The following is a 21,037-nucleotide window of genomic DNA, read 5'->3' as shown; positions in this document are numbered from 1 at the left end:
GCGGAAAAGGGAGTCACAGAGAGAGTGGCCCCTCCAGAAAGCAGATAAGGGGGGGAGGTAAAAATGTCTTTGGTGGTGGGGTCAGATTGCAGATGGCAGAAGTGTCAGAGGATGATGCGTTGGATCCATAGGTTGGTGGGGTGGTACGTGAGGACAAGGGGCATTCTGTTTTCGTTGTTATTATGGGGAGGAAGTGTGAGGGTTGAGTTATGGGAAATGTGTGACACACCAGTCAAGGGTGTTCTCGACCACTGAAGGGGGCGATGTTGTGGCCCTCGAAAAACGAGGACATATGACATGCCTGGGAGTGGAATGCCTCATCCTGGGAGCAGATGTGGTGGAGGCGAAGGAATTGGGAATAGGGGATGGCATTTTTTGCAGGAAGGTGGGTGGGAGGAGGTGTCTTCCAGCCCAGTTCATCCCCACCTCCCTAACCTGTCCTTCCTCCCACCTTATCCCCTCCTCCCACCTCAAGCCCCACCCCTATCTCCTACCTACTAATCTCATCCTGCCTCCTTGACCTGTCCATCCTCTCTGGGCTGACCTATCTCCTCCCTACCTCTCCACCTACACTCTCCTTTACTGGCTCCATGCCCACCTCTTTGACTGGTCTGTCTCGTCTCCACCTATCTTCTCCTCTCTTCATCTGCTATCTGCCTCCCCCCCCCCCCCCCCCCTCCCTATTTATTTGAGAACCCCCTTCTCCCCCCCCCCATTTCTGAAGAAGAGCCTAGGCCCGAAACATCAGCCTTCCTGCTTCTCTGCTGCTTGGCCTGCTGTGTTCATCCAGCTCTACACCTTGTTATCTCGGATTCTCCAGCATCTGCAGTTCCTACTATCTCTGAAGATATTAGAAAATGTTTATTCTCAAATTTGTTGACCCCTAAATAGATTGCCATTGTGGGTTTTTAGTAAACTTTCAAAAGGGAACAACCCATCCTACAATCTAAAAGTTGCTGCTTATAGACCAATATTTCGATTTTTAGTAAATGTAGGTTCACTGACATTGGCTGCGTCAGTCTTTAGTGTTCTGTTGGATCTTGCTCACTTCCGTATGGAATTGGAAAGGCTTTTTCAGAATTTGATTCCTGATAATTGGTCTAAGATTTTCTTTTTACCCCTTTTAGGCATTGTCCAATGTGATTGAACTTGGTTGGAGTCTCTTTTTTTGTAGAATGTCAGAATGGGACAGACTTGAATTCCACTTGGTGAATAGCTGAGGTCTTGGCTCTGTTGCTGATAGCACCCGAATAGTAACAGCCTGCTAGCCTGAAAGTGACCCATTTTTCTTGCTTGCTCTTTTGTCCTTTAATCCTCCATCCATGTTAATATATAACTGGCAAAGCCATGAGTCCAAATCTTGGACAACAAGCTGTTATCAAACACTTCATCAAATACTGTTCGAAATCCAGGTATCCATAATATATTTGCTGGTTCTCCTTTACTCTCAAAAGATTTCGAAAAGATTTGTTAAAGTCTGTTTCCCTTCCACAAAGTGGAATATTTTCTATTAAGCTTTGCTTATTTTTGATTATACTAAATTTAAATTCCATCTCCTTTCCCAAAGAAACGATATCCTTTCCTTTAGAAATTAGGACCACTATGACGTAATATTTTCTACTAGAGGACAGTCAGACACAAGCACTATTCTGCAGTAAATGGCCAATAGCTAATCTTAAGTGGCCAGTCTTAACAGATGTCAAACAGAATCAGGTTGTTCCTTTTGAAGGTGGGAACACCAAAACATTTTCCAATTGTTAAATGCTTTAAAAAAAGGAGTGGCGCAGTCTAAGAGGTGTTGCTTTATGTAAAAATTTAGAAACTGAAGGGGAAGTGGTTTTCAAAATCCAAGTATTTGAATAACTTAATGTACGTAACTGCATCGATCTATACCTGATTTCATTCAGTTTTTGACACACTGCTAGATCGTAAACTATTTTTGGTAATATTAGTTCCTTCAATATTTCAATGAAATTACACTACTTTTTTGGTGGACATCAGATTGTACCCCATACAGCTACTTCAAATCAGATTTTTGGTGTTAAGAAATGCTTTTTTTAGTGGCTAATAATAAAACTTTTTCATCGTGCTGCTGCTTTAAACTGAATTCATACAAGGAGCATCAGTTCTGTCATAGTTCTGAACTCTTGCGTAACTTGTGCATTTTATCTTAGAGTGGATCTCCTCAGCCAGCTACGCAACCTCCTGTTTCAAAGAAGCCAACAAAGCTTCCAGGTCATGGAGTACAAACAGCTGAACCAACACTAATATTACCAGTTGCATCAGAGGAAGGACAATCCCCAAAACCGTTAAAGAAGCCAACACCAAGTGAACATTTGATTCAGCTCAGTTCAGTTGGTATATTTTCTTTCTACTCACTGCAGCATCCCAATTCTTAGGTTAATGAATAGATGTGAAAAAATTCTGTGGTTTATGTGAAAAGGCTAATCACCTTAATTGAAATAACAGTGCTGCTAGTCAGATGTACATGCACTCGGAAGCACTTGATCCTCTGTCAGTTCTTCCCTGCATGTCATATCAAATCAAAATTTTGGATGAGCAAGCAACATGGAAATTATGTTCTTCTCCTTTTTGTACACTTGCAATCTAGCTGAATGTGAAGTTTAAAGTAAGCTGCATGACCAGTAAACCTTAAGATATTTGGCCATTGTTTGAGTGGAAACAGCAGGTATTGTACTTGCGTCGATTTCAAAATAGTTAACAACTGTAATGCGGGAGTTCTCAGTTATACTGCATTCCTCTTGATCACTTTTTATTTTTCTACAGCTCAGCAACAATTGGAATTTCTTCAGAATAGGAAGAAACTGTACATGAAAGCTGCTGTACAAGCAAAACAAAAGAAGAACCTGGAACAAGCGAAAAATTTTCTTAGAATCGCAAAAGGCTTTGATCCAATGATTGTGGATGTTCAAAGTGGAAAATCAGTTGATATTTCGAAGGTTTGACCAAACTATAGATAATGTATTTACTTTGGAATCAGCATACTATCTTTTCTATCATATTGCGTTGTTAGAAGTTAAAATATGGATTTCAGCCCAATCTTGCCCCTTCACTGTGTCTTTAGGTGATGTTCTGTCACGTGTTATTTTCCCCCCTTAATCTGCTTCATCTCTCTGCCTTGCTTTTCATTTCTAAGATTGTTCTTAAAACACAATTAGTCACTCTTCCCAATTGGTCTTATTTTGGCTTGACATCCCCCTTCTTGTTCTGTGAAAAATTTAAATTTTTTTTTAACTCTAAAGCTGGGTGCTATATAGAGCTGTTGTTACAGTGTTGGGATCAACAATGGGCTCATTGTTTCTGTCTGTAACGCTAATCAAATAATCTAGACTACAAAGTTCTGTTACACTTGCTGATATCAACAGAAGAAATGTGAGCCACTGGTTATATGGTGAGGGTGAAATGGGATTTTTAAGATCTGATGAACATGATTATAAGAAGGCCTGTGCACTTTAATATATAGTTAATTTGTTAGTTTAATCTACTTAATATCCACAGACTAGTGAGTCTCTGCCCTGTTTTCATGCTGGGGACTTTGGGTGGCTGGCACTTGGAGCTCTGTCTCAGATTCCATGGACTGATGTGAAGAACCCTCGTCCAATGGTGAAGGTCCATGGCCCCAGTCTCATGAATCTGGTGCAGTGGTAAAAGTCCGAAGAATGGGACAAAGTTCCTGATATTAATATTATTCTGGTTACATACTCTATCACCATACTGTGGTGCTTTTCAGTACATTTCTGAACATTATGTAAAAAACAAGTTGTAAACATCTCCAGATGGATCCATATTAGAATTCATAGAATCCCTACAGTGCGAAAACAGACCCTTTGGCCCAACAAGTCCACATCAACCCTCAGTTATACCACCCAGACCCGTTCCCCTATAACCCATCAAATCTGCACGTCCTTGTAAACTGCAGGCAATTTTAGCATGGCCAGTCCTCCTAGCCTGCACATCTTCGGACTGTCGGAGAAAACCCAGGCAGACACAAGGAGAATGCACAAACTCCTCTCAGACAGCCCCCTGAGGGTGGAATTGAAACCAGGTCCCTGGCACTGTGAAGCAGCAGTTAACCACTAAGCCACCGTGTTGCTCACCAGGTTCCCATGGACAGTCAAAGTTATGGAGTTACCTCTCACCCAAAACAGGCTGTTTTTTACATCAGGCCTGCTTTTTATGTAATTATCCACTTTGTATTTCTCATTGACCTGACCAATTAACCCTTAACAGTCTGGTTTGGAGATATCCAATTTTTTATCCAACACTACAGGGTAGACTTACGAATGCAAGACATCCGAGTTGGAAAATTAAGTTAATGGGTGAGTTGTAATAAAAGAAAGGGATCCATAGAATGTAATAGGATAACTGACTAAATCAAACAGTGAAGTGTGGTATAAATTTGCAGTAAGGGAAGATTCACGTATTTGGTCATGTAGAACCTATTCACCCAGCTAATGATGGTTTTGTTTGAGAAATAAGTATAGCTATGTTCACAGTATCTCAATTATTACAGCGCCATAGCAGGCCATTCAGATTGTCATGCATGCATTGACTCTACAAATAAGTACAGTTATGTAGTGCCAATCTCCTGCTTTATCCCATACCCTTACATACTACTACTATTGAATGCTCTCAATTGGAACTGTCTCCACCACACTTCCAGGCAATGCGTTCCCATATCCTAACTACTTGCTGAGTGAAAAAGATTTTTGTCGCATCGCCCTTGCTGCTTTTGCACATTTTAAATTTATCCACCCTCGTTTCCATTTCCTATGTTGAGAGGGATCTGCATCTTGCTATCAACTCTGGTCAACCCACTCATGACCTTTGAAAGCCTGTATCAAATCATGTTTTCAAGGAGTACAGTCCCAACTTCAATCTGGCCTCCATAACTGAGATTTGTTAATTATGGAGACATTCTTCTAAATCACTTGCACACTCCACTGCATTTAGATCTTTCTTGGAAAGATGTGCCCGCAACTGTACTCCAGCTAAGGTCCAATGCCTTAGACAGGTTCAACATCACATCCTTGCTCTTATACTCTGTGCCCCTGTTAAAGCCAAGAATACAGCATGCTTTGTTAAATGCCATCTCTACTTATGCTGATACCTTCAATGATCTGTGCACACATATACCCTCTGATTGTGGATCTCCTTTAGAATTGTACCCCTATTTTATATTGTCTTTCAATGTTCTTAATAAAATGCATCATTTCATATTTCTCAGCAGTGAACCTTATCTGCCACCTATCCACTCATTCCTCCAGTTCATTCCACTCTGTTGTCCTTAGTTTACAATTCTTCCAAGAATCATGTCATCTACCAACTTTGAAATGGCCCGTGCACATCAGGATCAAGATTCAGATCATAGTAAACATTAGGAAAAACAAGGGTCCTAATACCAATTACTAGGAAACTTCCCTAAAAACCTTCTTTCAGCTCAGAAAAATGCCCATTGATCATTAATCTCTGGTCCTTATCACAGTTAGTTTCACATCTATGTTGCTGCTGTCCCTTTTATACCATGACCTGTAACATTCCTCCTAAATGTTGGGTGGCACTGTAGCAAAAGGCTTCTGGAAATCAATGTGTGGAATATCACCAATGTTGCCCTCTTCGAATCTTTCTGTCACCTCTTCAGAAAACTCCAACTTAATTAAACATGATTTTCCCCCTTGGCAATCCATGCTGACTCTTTCTAATCAAACCACCTTTCTCATTATGACTATTAATTCTATCCCAAATAATTGGTGGTGGGGAAACTTCTAGAGACAAAGTTAAACTGGTCAGTCCATAATTTCTGGGATTATCCTTCTAACCCTTTTTGAACAAGTTTGTAATGATGGAACTTTTCCAGTCTTCTGTCACCTCCTGCAACTCCAGGGAATACTGAAAGATTATGGCTACAATTTCTACCCCCTCTTCCTTCAAAATACTTGAATGTATCTTGTCACTCCAGGTGCTTTGTCAGTTTTAAGTACCAACAGTCTATCCAACACATCTTCCCTGTCAATTCTGAATCCTACAAGTGCCAGAGTTTTCTTCTGTTAACGTGGCCTGTATATCAGCATCCTCTTTTAGAAAGACAGATGTTAAATATTCATTAAATGTTTGCCGTGCCCCCTCCCTCCGTGCATAACTTTCCTTGGTCTCCAAACACCACTACTCCTCTTCCGAAATGCTGTTTTATTATTTAAATGCTTCATGTTGGTTGGTGTTTTTTAATAATTCCTCTGCTTCTCTGACTGACTTGCTTTTTTCACCTCCCCCTAAACCTTCCCTATTCCTCTTGGCTGTCAATTGTATTTGCTGCATCACAGTCATTATAAGCATTTTTCTTTTTTCTTTCTAATATTAAATTCTACTTCCTTTGACATCCACGGAAGTCTGGATTTGTTTGTTCTACGTTTACTATTTGACTGCACTTGCATCATCTCTTTCAAGGTAGCCCGTTATGCAGTAACTGTTTTCCCTGCCAACCTCTTGTTCCTGTTAATGCCCAGTTTTTGCTCCACGTTGAGTGCTATTTGCCATGCCACTAGAAAATTATTACAGCTTTGGAGTTGAATCTCAGATGTTAAGTGAGAGTGACCTATCCAGCATTCCCCCACAGCCTCAGTAAAATTTAAGTTGATGGGAATCAGGGAAAATCTCTCCACTGACTGAAATCATCCTCACATGAATGAAGATTGTGTTAAGTTTAAAACTTAAAAATGTTGCTTATTAGGATGTGAGCATTGCTGGAAAGGCCAGCATTTGTTGACTGTCCCTTGTTACCATTGTACAAGTACATCCAAATCTCTCAATATCAACATTTAAAAGTTTCACGTCTGTTAAAAATATTCTCCTTCTATTCTTTCTACCAAATTAAATAATCTCATAAATTTCTCCATATTATGCTGTATTTGCCACCTTATTCCCAATCACCTAACATGTTGTTTTGTGTCTTCCACACAGCTAACATTCTTGCCCAGCTTTGTATTAGCAGTAAACTGAGATACATTACTTCGAGGCAAAAAAAACTGCAGATTATAGAATCCAAGGAAGACGAGCAGGAGGCTGGAAGAACACAGCAAGCCAGGCAGCATCCAGAGGAAATGAGCAGTGAATGTTTCGGATGTCATCCTTCTTCAGGATTGGATGAGGGGCTAGGGGAAGCTGCAGGTAAAGAGGAGGGGAGGAGTGGGGTAATAAGTGGATACTGGTAGTAGGTATGACCTGGTTGGTCGATGGGAGGAATGAATCCAGTTGATGGCTGAAACGGAAGGTCAGATGGCAGAATGGAAGAGAGGAGGTGGGGCTGGAAAGGGAGCTGGTTGATGGGTGGGAAGGTTATTTGACATTGGAGAACTCCATGTTGAGTCCTCTAGGCCATGGGATGTAGAACTGAACATTGAGTTCTCCAATTTCAAATAGCTGCCCCACCAATCTGCGGGATCCCTTCCCAGACTCATAACCTCCCTTCCAATCTGCCTTCTGACCCTCCCTTAATGCCACCAACTAAATTTATCACACCCATCCACCAACCAGGTCATGCCTACTACTAGTGTCCATCCATCACCACCATTACACTACTACCACCACCACCCCCCTTTATCTGCTGCTCGTCGTCACCCCACATGCAGTCCTGAAGAAGGATAATACCCAAAGTGCTGACTGCTCCTTTCTTGCAGACGCTGCCTGGCTTGCTGTGTTCTTAGATGTATTACTGCCTGTATCTCTCATTTGTAAATATGAATGTGTAAATAGAACATAGAACATTACAGCACAGTACAGGCCCTTTGGCCCTCTGTTGTGCCGACCTGTCATTACCGATCTCAAGCCCATCTAACCTACACTATTCCATGTACGTCGATATGCTTGTCCAATGACGACTTAAATGTACCTAAAGTTGGCGAATCTACTACCGTTGCAGGCAAAGCATTCCATTCCCTTACTACTGAGTAAGAAACTACCTCTGACATCTGTCCTATATCTTACACTCCTCAATTTAAAGCTATGCCCCCTCGTGCTCGCCGTCACCGTCCTAGGAAAAAGGCTCTCCCTATCCACCCTATCTAACCCACTGATTATTTTATATTTTTCCTTTTAAGTCACCTCTCAACCTTCTCTCTAATGAAAACAGCCTCAAGTCCCTCAGCCTTTCCTCGTAAGACCTTCCCTCCATATCAGGCAACATCCTAGTAAATCTCCTCTGCACCCTTTCCAAAGCTTCCACATCCTTATAATGCGGTGACCAGAACTGTACACAATACTCCGAGTGCGGCCGCACCAGAGTTTTGTACAGCTTCACCATAACCTCTTGGTTCCGGAACTTGATCCCTCTATTAATAAAAGCTAAAACACTGTATGCCTTCTTAACAGCCCTGTCAACCTGGGTGGCAACTTTCAAGGATCTGTGTACATGGGTACCGAGATCTCTCTGCTCATCTACACTCCTAAGAATCTTACCGTTAGCCCTGTATTGCTGATACTTCAGCACCAATTCTTGTGACACTATTCGTTACAGTAGGCCATCATAAAGATTCTTTTGTTATCCCTTCTGTATACTTCCTGTATGTTAACCAATCTTCCATCTGTGCAGTTATATTACTCCTCAAGCCCATGAGTCCTTTGTGTATTAATCATTGGTGACACCCTGTCAAATGCCTTTGGAAATCTAATTGCACTAGATTTACCAGTTCCCTTTTTAACTTAGCCTGCTAATTCGATCCTTCAAAACCTCTAATAAATTTGTTATATACAGTTTATCTTGTATTAATTTGCTAACTTTTGCTCCATACAGCAATTAACTTGGCATAATCTGCTTCACTGGTTTCTTGTTCCTAAACAAATTAAAGATACTGAAGTTACTTTCCAGATCACTTCAAATCCTCACTTAATTGGATAATAGTCACCACCTCTGCTCCAATTTACCAGAGGATGATCCTTTAGCCATTGTGGATGTGAGTTTGCTCGCTGAGCTGGAAGGTTAGTTTTCAGACGTTTCGTCACCATTCTAGGTAACATCATCAGTGAGCCTCCGAAGCGCTGGTGTTATGTCCCGCTTTCTATTTATCTGGTTAGGTTTCCTTGGGTTGGTGATGTCATTTCCTGTTCTTTTTCTCAGGGGATGGTAGATTGGCTCCAAATCAATGTGTTTGTTGATGGAATTCCGGTTGGAATGCCATGCTTCTAGGAATTCTCGTGCATGTCTCTGTTTGGCTTGTCCTAGGATGGATGTGTTGTCCCATTCAAAGTGGTGTCCTTCCTTATCTGTATGTAAGGATACAAGTGATAGTGGGTCATGTCGTTTTGTGGCTAGTTGATGTTCGTGTATCCTGGTGGCTAGCTTTCTGCCAGTTTGTCCAATGTAGTGTTTGTCACAGTTCTTGCAAGGTATTTTGTAGATGATGTTCGTTTTGTTTGTTGTCTGTATAGGGTCTTTTAAGTTCATTAGCTGCTGTTTTAGTGTGTTGGTGGGTTTGTGGGCTACCCTGATGCCAAGGGGCCTGAGTAGTCTGGCAGTCATTTCGGAAATGTCTTTGATGTAGGGGAGCGTGGTTATGGTTTCTGAGCCCGTTTTGTCTGTTTGTTTGGGTTTGTTGCTGAGAAATCGGTGGACTGTGTTCATAGGGTACCCATTCTTTTTGAATACGCTGTATAGGTGATTTTCCTCTGCTCTGCGTAGTTCCTCTGTGCTGCAGTGTGTGGTGGCTCGTTGGAATAATGTTCTAATGCAGCTTCGTTTGTGGGTGTTCGGATGGTTGCTCCTGTAGTTCAGTATTTGGTCCGTATGTGTTGCTTTCCTGTAGACGCTGGTTTGAAGTTCCCCATTGGCTGTTCGCTCTACTGTGACATCTCGGAATGGCAGTTTGTTGTTGTTTTCCTCCTCTTTTGTGAATGTTATGCCAGTAAAGGGTATTATTGATGGTCTTGAAGGTTTCCTCTAATTTGTTTTGTTTGGTGATGACAAAGGTGTCATCCACGTAGCGGACCCAAAGTTTGGGTTGGATGATTGGCAGAGCTGTTTGTTCGAGTCTCTGCATTACTGCCTCTGCTAAGAACCCTGATATCGGAGATCCCATGGGTGTACCGTTGGTTTGTCTGTAGGTTTTGTTATTGAAAGTGAAGTGGGTGGTGAGGCATAGGTCCACTAGCTTGATGATGTCCTTGCTGTTGAGGTTGGTGGTGTCTGATGTATGTGTCTTCTGTTCTTCTAATAGTGTAGTTGATGTTGATGGATGTGAACAGGGCTGTTACGTCAAAGGAGACCATTATTTCATCCTCTTCTATCTTGGTGTCTTTGGTGTTCAGGAATTCTTGGGTGGAGCGAATGGAGTGGTGGGAGTCTTCTACTAGGTGTTTTAGTCTTTGGTGTAGTTCCTTGGCTAATCTGTAGGTTGGTGTTCCAGGTAGCGACACTATGGGCCTGAGGGGGGGCTTCTGGTTTGTGAATTTTTGGTAGTCCGTAGAAGCGTGGTGTGTTGGATCCATCTGGTTTCATTTTTTGGAAGTCTCTCTTGTTTAATTCTCCAGTTTTTTTGAAGTTTTTTGAGTAAGGCTGTGATTCGATTCTCTAGTTGTGGGGTCGGGTCTATCGCCACCTGTTGGTAAGTGTCGGTATCTGCAAGCAGTGTGTTCTCTTTGTCAATGTAGTCTGTTTGGTTTAAGATGACTGTCAAGCGTCCTTTGTCTGCAGGTAGGATAACGATGTTTTTATCTTTTTTCAGTTTGATTTGGAGCCAATCTACCATCCCCTGAGAAAAAGAACAGGAAATGACACCAACCCAAGGAAACCTAACCAGATAAATAGAAAGCGGCACATAACACCAGCGCTTCGTCGGAAGCTCACTGATGATGTTACCTAGAATGGTGACAAAACGTCTGAAAACTACCCTTCCAGCTCAGCAAGCAAACTCACATCCAGAACCTCAACCTGAGCTACAAATCTTCTCAAAACTCGCTTTAGCCATTGTCTTTCTGCTCTTTGAAACCTTCATCTGTTTCTTTTACAGTTACTCTCCCTAGCTTTGGAAGCCCCCTGAAATTTCTTTTCAACCTACCCTCAGTTTCTTGATCACAGTTTGATCAATGTCAACATTTCCCCTGTGTGGAGCACTATTAGTACTTTACATGAGTATATTTTTCTTTTATGTAGTTAAAAAAAAATTCAAAGTGGCAAGATCCTGTAAAAAGACTGTGCTGTCACCGATTGCATAAAACGCAGATTAATTTAACACACCCAAGAATATTTTCCTTAGAGCATCTATAGCCACAAACAACCTTGAATGAATGGGGTATGATTATTTACTTCGTAGGTTCCTTCACCACCTGATACTGAAGATGATGACAATGAGTTTGTAATGGTGTCTTACAAGGATGTACAGATTTCAGAAAAGATGGATGAAGTTTACACACACCTTATGAACCTTCTGAAGGAGCAATATGAGGTAGATGAGCCATACTTAATGCATATATAATTGCTTAGCTCGCCAGTAAAAGTTAATTATGTTCACAACTCCACAGTGGTAATTCCAGTGAAATAGCATATCAGGTGAGTTGCTTTGCAAACTAATTACTGTGCATGTTCTCCATCAACCCTCAAATGAAACAAGCTGTCCTATTTGCCCACCAGTCAGACTAAAGTCAAGAAAAAAGATGCTTTGTTCTGTCATGAGAATCTAGTTGAATTCTGAGAATATCACATTAGAGCATGAGCAGACAGAAAAATATTTAAAACGTACCTTTTATTAACTCTTGCTCCATACAGCAATTAACGTAGCATAATCTGCTTCACTGGTTTCCTGTTCCTAAACAAATTAATGTCAAGTTTTCTGAAGTTATTTTCAAAATCACTTCACAAATCCTCACTTAATTGAATAATTGTCACCACCACTGCTCCAGTATACCAGAGGATGATCCTCGAGCCATGATCTTTCTGCTGTTCACAAAATAACAGAATTACATATTCTTTTCAGAAACAAATGTATAGCTATTTTGTTAAGAAGAAAAGTTTACAAGGTCTGATACCAGAATTTCATTTTTTTGTTTTATCTTGGTCTTGAAGTGCCCATTTCTGCTCCCTGATCAGAACCAAGTCTGAGCTCACGTGTTTGATCTTACAAAGCAGCATAGTAAGGATGAATCACATGGTCTCTTGGCTAAGGAGAAAAGTTTTGGTCAGTATTACTGTTCCTGATAATTATCTTGTGCCACCTGCTGGAAATTACATGTGCTTATCTTTTGATGAGCATGGGATTACAGAGTCATTCAGCCCGGAAACAGACCCTTGTGTCCAATCTGCCAATGCCGAACGTAATACCAAACTAAACTTGTCCCACCTGCCTGCTCCTGGTCCTTGTCCCTCCAAACCTTTCTATTCATGCACCAACCCAAAGGTCTTTTGAACGTTGTAATTGTACTTAGATCCACCACTTCCTCAGGAAGTCCATTCCACACACGAACCACCCTCCATGTCAAAAATTTGATCCTCGATGCTTCTTTAAATCTCTCTCCTCTCAACTTTAAAAATGTGTCCCTTAGTCTTGGAATACCAATCCTTGGGAAAAGACAGCTGCCATTAATTCTATCTGTATCCCGTATTAGTTTATAAACTTCTATAAGTTGTGATTGGCTTGCTGGCTGTGCTGGTTCGTTGTTCCACAGACTTTTCATTACCCTGCTCGGTAAATTGATCAGTGCAGCCTCCGAAGAAGCACTATGGTGTTTTTCCGCCTGTTATTTAAACTCTGGTGTCCGTTGAACTGGATTAGCTCACTTCCGGTTTTCCTTTGCAATGGAGTGTACAGGGCTAGTCCTCTTCAGCTTAAGGATATCCTTTTGAGAACTGGGTGACCAGAACTGGGCAGGGTATTTAAGAAGGGGCCTCACCAACAACCTGTACAACCTCAACATGCCTTCCCAACTCCTGTACTCAAAGGACTGATGTTGAATAATCTGCAAGTATACTGTTTGTTTTACATGAGCGGCCACTGGCCCAACATGTTGTAGGATTACACATTTCTGGAGAGAACGTGGAGAAAATTTTTGTTTGTTTAGAAACTGTGGTGGATGATCACTGGCTGATCATGTGACTTCAAATGGCAGGTCATGTTGCAGTTGCATAGGACTTTGGTTTGGCCACATTTGGAGTACTGCGTACAGTTCTGGTCGCCACGTTACCAAAAGGATGTGGATGCTTTGGAGAGGGTGCAGAGGAGGTTCACCAGGATGTTGCCTGGTATGGACGGTGCTAGCTATGAAGAGACGTTGAGTAGATTAGGATTACTTCCCTCAATTTCCGTCTTTCTAATGGGGGACCTGATTGAGCTCTACAAAATCATAAGTGGTATAGACAGGGTGGATAGCAAGAAGCTTTTTCCCAGAGTGGGGGACTCAATTACTAGGGGTCATGAGTTCAAAGTGAGAGGAGGAAAGTTCTTTACACAGAGGGTGGTGGGTGATTGGAACGCGTTGCCAACAGAGGTGGTAGACGCAGAGAGGTTGGTGTCTTTTAAGATATATTTGGACAGGTACATGGATGGGCAGGGAGCAAATGGACACAGACCCTTAGATGACAGGTTGGACAGAGGATCTCGATCGGCGCAGGCTTGGAGGGTCGAAGGGCCTGTTCCCGTGCTGTAATTTTCTTTATTCTTTGTTCATTATGTCAATGGCCATTTTGGGCGGGCAACAGCTTAGACTAGCTTGGCTGCCTGCAGAATGAACATTTTCTTAAAGCTGCTGTTGTTAAATAGTTCAGCCTCTTGGTCCTTCTTGGAATGTAACAAAAATGATATGGTTAAATCTGCTGCAAAAAATGTTTTATAAAAGCTGGTTTTTTTGTCTTTGTTTAAACTGTTTGTTTTTCTTTTAAACTTAGAAATGTGTGTCCTATTCGAAGCAATTTATACATCTTGGCAACGTGGCCGAGACCACCAGGTTAGTGTAAATGCAGACAGAAAAACAGAATTGTCATGTTTAAGAATGCATTTGAAATTTATTTTTATATGAACATTGATTAACAGTATTCATGAATCAGCATATGCTTTTATTCTGCAGATCATTTTCAAACCTTTTACTTCCAGTTGTTTACAGTGTTTTCAAATCTACATTTGCTCATTTTGTAGATTTGAGAAAATGGCTGCAGATTGCAAAATAAGTATGCAAATCCTTAAACTTTGGCAGGCTCAAGGCTTGGATCCACCAAAGTATCATTTTGAGGAGAGAACCTTTAAAACTGTACGGTATGGACCTCTGCTTTTATAATTATTACAATTTAAAATCTTGCAGTTTCAAGGAACATGTTCACCTTTTAGTAGAGAGAATGGTCATAAGAATTTCCCCAGTTTGAAGATATGATCTGTTCCAGCTATATTTCTTAGATAGCTGGAAGCGTGATCCTGGTTTTGTGATCTTTAGCCTTTTAAACTTGAAAGTTGACCTACAGTTACTAGTGAGCATACTTGGACTTGTCTGTCTGCAGCTTTTACAGATCTTGGGTCCCTGATTTACACATGACACTGTTTGAGACTGCATTCAAAAGTAGGTATTTTGGAGACCCAACGCAAGTGTATTTCCTGTGCTGACAAGTGGCTGCTTTGTATTGTCCTGCTTTGTGTTCTGACATGCATACAAGTTGACTTGTGAAGGACTCCAGAACAGAACTGTTCTTCACCCCAGCCCTGCCTGTATAGTAAAATCTGCCGTGTGAACAAAATACATGGGTAAAACAAACATTTGGAGCCTCTGCCTGCTTTCACATCATTTGACTGTTACTAACCTAATCCTCATCAATGAAACAAACATTTCCTAGCCCTACAACTTAGATTGCTGAGAAATACAAAAGCAAAAAGTAGCTCTCAGTCACACAGCATCTTGATTTCAGAGTCAAAGAATTATTACACTCCAAAAGGAGACCTTTCATCCCATCGTGTCTGCACTGATTCTTCAAGCACTTCTTTTGCATCAAATTCCCCCTTTTCCCTTGTAACCCAATGTTATGTTTCTGTTCACATAATCATCCCAGTGCCTGGACATCCCAGTTGAATCTGTCTCCACCACACTTCCAGGCAGTGCAATCCAAGCCTGAATCACTCTCTGAAAAGTTGAATTCTCACCTCACGTTTGATTCTTTGTCAAAACACTTTATATCTACGCTGGCTGGTTTTTTTATCCTTCTCAGAGTAACAGTTTTGCCCTACCAATCTGCTGTTGATTTGTAATCTTCTACCAGTTCTCCAATCCCAAATTTTATATCAAATGCGCACACGAGCTAACATTCCATACTAAATCATGTTTTTGAATAGCTGAGGTATGAGGTCTGCAACAGCTTAGAGAGCTTGCTGCTACAAAGGAGCTATGGACTGGAAATAAATTTGGCATCGTATAATCATAGAGGGCATTTCAGGAAAAAAAATTGCCTTGTTTAATGTTGAATTCCTTGACTGACTGACATCTGAGTAGTTACGTTATTCCATATCAGTGCTCCATCATCTTTGAAAACTTACAGCTATGCAAAATTATTCAGTGTAAAGCAACCAAAACAGTTACCTGATTTGAGTTTGATGCTTACTGTCAATTTTACAAGGAGGGGAGGTGGACGAAAATTGCACTTTTTTCAGCATTATTCTGTACAGTGTATTCTGATTCTTAATAAATTGAATGGGTTAAGCAAAAGGTATTTTTACCCCCCTTTTCCACATTAAATTTTCTCTCCTCCACTGAATGTAATTTGTTGAGACGTAACAGAAATGAAGCCACACTTCAAAGCACAGTGTTCACCATTTTCAACTCTTAGGACATCGAATCAATTCACGTTCCCATTCAACAAGATCTGGACAGCTTGTAGGCTTGGGCTGATAGGTGGCAAGTAACATGCATGCATAGAAGTATCAGGCAGTTACCATCACTGAATCTCCTACTGTCAACATCATGGTGGCTGCCATGATAAACTGGATTAGTCATATATATACTGTAGCTTAATGAGCAGATTGGAGACTGGTATTTCTGTGGCAAGTAATGCATTTCTGAATCCAGCACTAGTCTACGATCTACAAGGTATTAGTGATGGAATAGTCTCCACTTGTATGGATGAAAGTATTCCAACAAGACTCCAGTTCAGTACCATCAAGGACAAAGCATTCCACTGGATAGATACTCGATCCACCCTCTTCAGTATTCACCCCCTTGACCACAGATGAAGTGCATCAGCAGCATGAACTATCTACAGAGATAGACTATAGTAACTTGGACATGGTGGCTTAGTGGTTAGCACTGCTGTCGTAGTGCCAGACACCCGGATTCGATTCCACCCTTTGGCAACTATCTGTGCGGAGTTTACACGTTCCCCCTGTGTCTGTGTCGGTGTTGGTTTCCTCCCACAGTCCAAAAATGTGCAGATTAGATGGATTGGCAATGCTGAATGGCCTGTTGTGTCCAGGGATGTGCAGGCGAAGTAGTTACAGGGATAGGATAGGATAGGGTGGTGGGTCTGAGCCAGATACTGTTTGAAGTGACAGTATGGACTCAATGGGCCACGTAGCCTGCTTCCATACTGTAGAGATTCTGTGAAGGCTCCTCTGACAGCACCGTCCAAACTTACAACCTCTACCACCTTGAAAAATTCATGACAGCAGGCATATAGGAACATCACCTGCATATTCCCCTCTGAGCTACGTACCACCCTGATATGGAACTAAATCACTTTTGTGTCAAAATCTTGGGACCTCTTCTTGAATAACTCTGTGGGTGTATCCCAAGGACTACAGTAGTTCAAGAGACAGCTCACTTAGAGGTGGTCACCCTAGGGATGAGCAATAAATGCTAGCTTAGGCAGTGCTATCTGTATCCCATGAATAATTACTTAAAAACTTGGTTGAGTTCGCATAGTTAGCAAACTAAGTATTTGTTAAAGGATAATAAGGATTAATGGCATAATCATTCAAAATGGATAATTTTAAGAAGAAAATGTAAATTGATCAGTCCATTTCATTGGTATATCAGTAATTAACAGAGCAGTTTGTCAAAAGCAAAAATTGCTCAGTCTTTCTTTCTGTTTACCTGTTTGACTCACATTGTTAAGCTTTTCATTGTATGATTTGTAACCTATGTGCCTGTTGCTAAACAAACAAAATCTATTTTGCAGCATCTTTTCTGACATCAGCAGTACTGAAATGTTACTGATCATTGTAAAAGGAATAAATCTCCCTGCACCCTCAGGTAAGAGCAAATAGAGCTCTGTCCAGCATAGTGTCTATGCAAAAGTACTGATAAGTACTATATTTTAAGCTTACAGTCTCCAGTACAAAAATGTATATATGAGACAGCTGACATAATTATATCTTTTCTAGCATACTTAAGATGGTAATCTATCATCTTACTGCTTAGAAATGCATAACTGAAATTAATGTGGTTGATAGGATGAATCAGTAATTGGTCAGAATATAACATTCCCCCTCTCTGAATTTGCTAGGATAGCTGTGCAAGTGATATTTTCACCTTGTAATAAGAATTGTCCTACTAAATTTAAGAATGAAGCTCTGTTATCATTTGGCATAGATGTGCACTAATCATCATGACATTCTTGATCCTGAAACACCCTTGTCTTTCTCACTTCATGAAGGATGAACATTTGAGTAGTGTGTGTTGGAATAATTGGCAGCTAAAGAATTGTACGCCGCTGTTAATGAACAACTTCAAAGATGGCATGCAGCTGCAGACCATTATTACAGTTATTTTAATACTTTGACGTTCATGTTGATGTGCTGTCTCTTTGGATGGTCTGTAATTGCAATCCTCCTTCCAATTGAGAGAGAAATTTCCCTTCAAATTAGGATTTATATTTCCCACAAATTGTGACTGTCACTTACCTATTTTATTCTTGAGGTCTTCACTATACTGCGGAAAATAGTAGGAATATAATTGCATATAGTTAAGGAGGCAGCTATGAATACAAGAATGGGAATAGGCCGTTTAGCCCCTTGATTCTGCTGTTCCATTCAGTGAGATCATAGCCAAGCTGCAACCTCTTGTCCTTAGTCAAAATTACTCCATCTCCTCCAGTGCCTCTGACAGAAATTTATCAAATCCGTGAGGGCAGTTGGCATTGACCTTATAAGAGGGAAGGGATCCTATTTGATTGCTCCATTTCAGTGAATTTAGCCATCTCTATAAAGAAATGCTTTAATGCAGTTGTGTGCTCAGATATCACAAGTGCAGAAGAATGCAAGAGGTGGTCAGTTATTCCATCAAAGATGTGGTTCTGACGGTACCTAACAAAAATGTTAGCAGGAGCTGTACCAAAGAGGGCAATGCTGTTAGTTTGGGTGTATGTGGTGTCATTGAAACTGAGCTGAGCTGCTCAAGTTGCTAAAGTCGTGAGTTTGACAATGACCGATTGAAACATCAATAGCACATGTAGGTTGCCTTAATGCACTGATGTAGTGTAAATGCCACTGGTTTCTTTGGGTTTTGGCAAATAAACTAGCAGTGTTGAAAGAGCACATGGGCATGTTGCTTTCAATATGTATGTTTTATGCAAAAGTGAAGAAATCCTTCAAAGTGTTGGTGGAAACCTCCTTTTAAAATTTGCTGCAACAGCTCACAACCATTTAGCTAATTTATGTTGTGTACAGAGCTAGTCAAAAATAAGTAGAGTGCAAAGGGACATTGGAGTACCCAAGATACAAAAACACACATTGTGGACGCAGTCAGTTGTCAGAACAAGTCTTATCACGTATGTCACCAGACAGTGCCAAAACTTATCTTTGTAACCTGCTCTCGAGTGTGGCTATATGCAGTTGCCTGTAGTGGAAAGTCTTACAGTTATGAACTTGGAACCTTTAAAAGACACTCTGTACTCACAATTGTTGTTGAGTGTCTACTCCAGTCCTCCTGACAAGTTTGCATAATTGTACGTCTGGTTTTGCCTTGAGATTACACAATGCTGCCAACTATTTACATGCAGATGAATATCTGTTAAGTCATTAGTGTTCCACAGTACACATGTGCAGGTTCTTACGGGTGTGCTTTCAGGGCTTCAACAAAGATAAAACTAGAAATGGTTTTTCTCCGTTAACAGGATGCTGCTGGCAAGCGAAAAATATGCTTTCATGAAATGAATGATATGTAATAAGTTTCAGTGCTGATTACAGGCCAGGCATGTAGGCCGTATGGCCTAATGAGTGGCAGTCTATATCAAACAAACTTCTCATTGGCCATTTGCAGCAAGCATCATGCTGTTTCTGCTCAACCAGAGCATTCTGTATTCTCAGAATAGTATGTTTACTATTAAATGTGATTCTGCAAATGGACATAATTTATTAAATAATCTACTCCAAAAACAATTTGATTATCACTCGGGCTTGCAGTATAATGTCTTTGCACATGCTAAATATATTAATACACAAGACTTTTTTTAATGTAGGAAAAGAAGTTGGTACAAACATTGCACTATTTTCATTTCTTAAAATACAGGTTCATTGAAACTGCCAGTCTCTGCTGCATTTCCATGATCATATCCTCACCAATCAGAATTTGCCTGCCCAGTCTAAGAATTAAGATTGATAGTTAACTGTCACGCCATCTCTGTGCCAACAATGGCCCAATCAATCAGCATCCATGACAAGATTGGACTTCACAAGATGAATAGGAAAAGATTGTTTCTCCCTTGTTGAAGAGTCATGGACCGGAGGGCATAATCTCAGGATAAAGTGATAACATTAACACAGATGAGGAATTTCTTCTCTGACTTGTGAATCTATGGAATTCTTTATCACAGAGGTTATTGGGGCTGGGTCAGTAAATATATTTGAGTCTGAGACCGATTTTTAATCAGGAAGAGAATCAAAGCTTAAAGGAAAAAGAGAAAGCTGCATTTGACAATTATCAGATCAGCCATGATCTCATTGAATGACAGCAGACTTGATAGGCTGAATATCCTACTTCTGCTCTTGTATATTATGGTCCTATCCCTTTCTCATTGCCATACAAGTTAGTCCCTTTTTTCAATTTTATTTTCTTCTTCAGTCCTGATGAGTGCAAGCAAAATCTTTGCTGCCTTGTCTCTCTTTTTTTCAGTGCTCAGAGTATTTAACATTTTTGCATTTCACACAGTTCTGTTTTTCTGCAACGTTGCCTTGAGTGTTTTGTCAAATAATACGGTTTACTTTCAAATATGTTGTAAAAGAAAGCTAAATTGTCATTCAAAAACTTAGCTCATTTCTAAGATATGATATGCACTTATTTATATTATCCTGCATGCTCTGCTTTGAATGTTGTCTTATTTATAAAACTTTAACATATTGTTCTGTAATATTTTCAAGAATTAACATTGCTGAAGCTCAAATGAATTTAATTTCTATGTTGTAACTTTGAGGAGCTACATCCTACTAGGACACAATTTGTTTTATTTTGCATAGGTGTGGCAACACATGACCTTGATGCTTTTGTAAAGTTTGAATTTCAGTATCCTAGTACAGTAAGTAAAATGTATTAAATATGTACATTTAGGCTTTACATTCCATTTGTCGTCTAGTAATTTGTTTTTATCTCAAGTTACAGGCTGCATTTAATTCCTGAGAATTCAATAGTAATTTAGAAATGTAAATTTTAATTTAGTCAAGTGCATTTTGTTGAATTAGAGAAGTTTTCTAATTAGTTTTCATATGTAAATAATACCTCCATTTTACTGTTGACCATAAACTACAGCCTTTTTTAACAGGAGCAAGCCCAACGAAATAAAACAGCTGTGATTAAGAATACTAATTGCCCAGGTAAGAGGCGAGTAGCCATTCATAGTCACCAAAACAAAGTGCTGGACAGTCTGCAGGCCTGGCAGCATCTTTGGAGGGAGAGTAGAGTTAATAGTTTGGATCCAGTGACCCTCTTCAGAACTGACTGTAGCTGGGAAAAGGTTGGTATTTGTGAGAAAGAGGAAGAAGGTAGAAACGGAGCCCAGAGAGAGAAACAGTTGGGCAGGCAAAGGACTGGGTAAATGTTAGCTTGGGAGAACGAATAGCTACTAATAAGGACT

General features: G+C 40.5%; 1 protein-coding gene across 5 annotated transcripts in view; it reads left to right on the top strand.

The window, feature by feature from the left end:
- cc2d1b (coiled-coil and C2 domain containing 1B) overlaps window positions 1-21,037 on the top strand; it is a 59,641-nt gene that overhangs the window by 26,232 nt on the left and 12,372 nt on the right. For 4 of the 5 annotated variants that reach the window (XR_007248429.1, XM_048539274.2, XM_048539276.2 and 1 more), the window contains 8 exons: window positions 2,175-2,358; window positions 2,788-2,960; window positions 11,322-11,453; window positions 13,886-13,944; window positions 14,133-14,249; window positions 17,150-17,223; window positions 20,424-20,482; window positions 20,726-20,777. Coding sequence is in view for 4 of the 5 variants with exons in the window: in XM_048539274.2 (XP_048395231.1) it covers window positions 2,175-2,358; window positions 2,788-2,960; window positions 11,322-11,453; window positions 13,886-13,944; window positions 14,133-14,249; window positions 17,150-17,223; window positions 20,424-20,482; window positions 20,726-20,777 (850 nt within the window). In the remaining variant the exon portion in view is untranslated. Of the gene's footprint in view, window positions 1-2,174; window positions 2,359-2,787; window positions 2,961-11,321; window positions 11,454-13,885; window positions 13,945-14,132; window positions 14,250-17,149; window positions 17,224-19,479; window positions 20,404-20,423; window positions 20,483-20,725; window positions 20,778-21,037 lie in introns of those variants that run through there. The other variant, XM_048539275.2, reaches the window with a different exon arrangement.

Source organism: Stegostoma tigrinum, chromosome 8, assembly GCF_030684315.1.
Source record: "Stegostoma tigrinum isolate sSteTig4 chromosome 8, sSteTig4.hap1, whole genome shotgun sequence".
NCBI lineage: Eukaryota > Metazoa > Chordata > Chondrichthyes > Orectolobiformes > Stegostomatidae > Stegostoma > Stegostoma tigrinum.
Note: the sequence above shows the minus strand (reverse complement) of the source record. Positions and strands in the feature narration are given on the sequence as shown.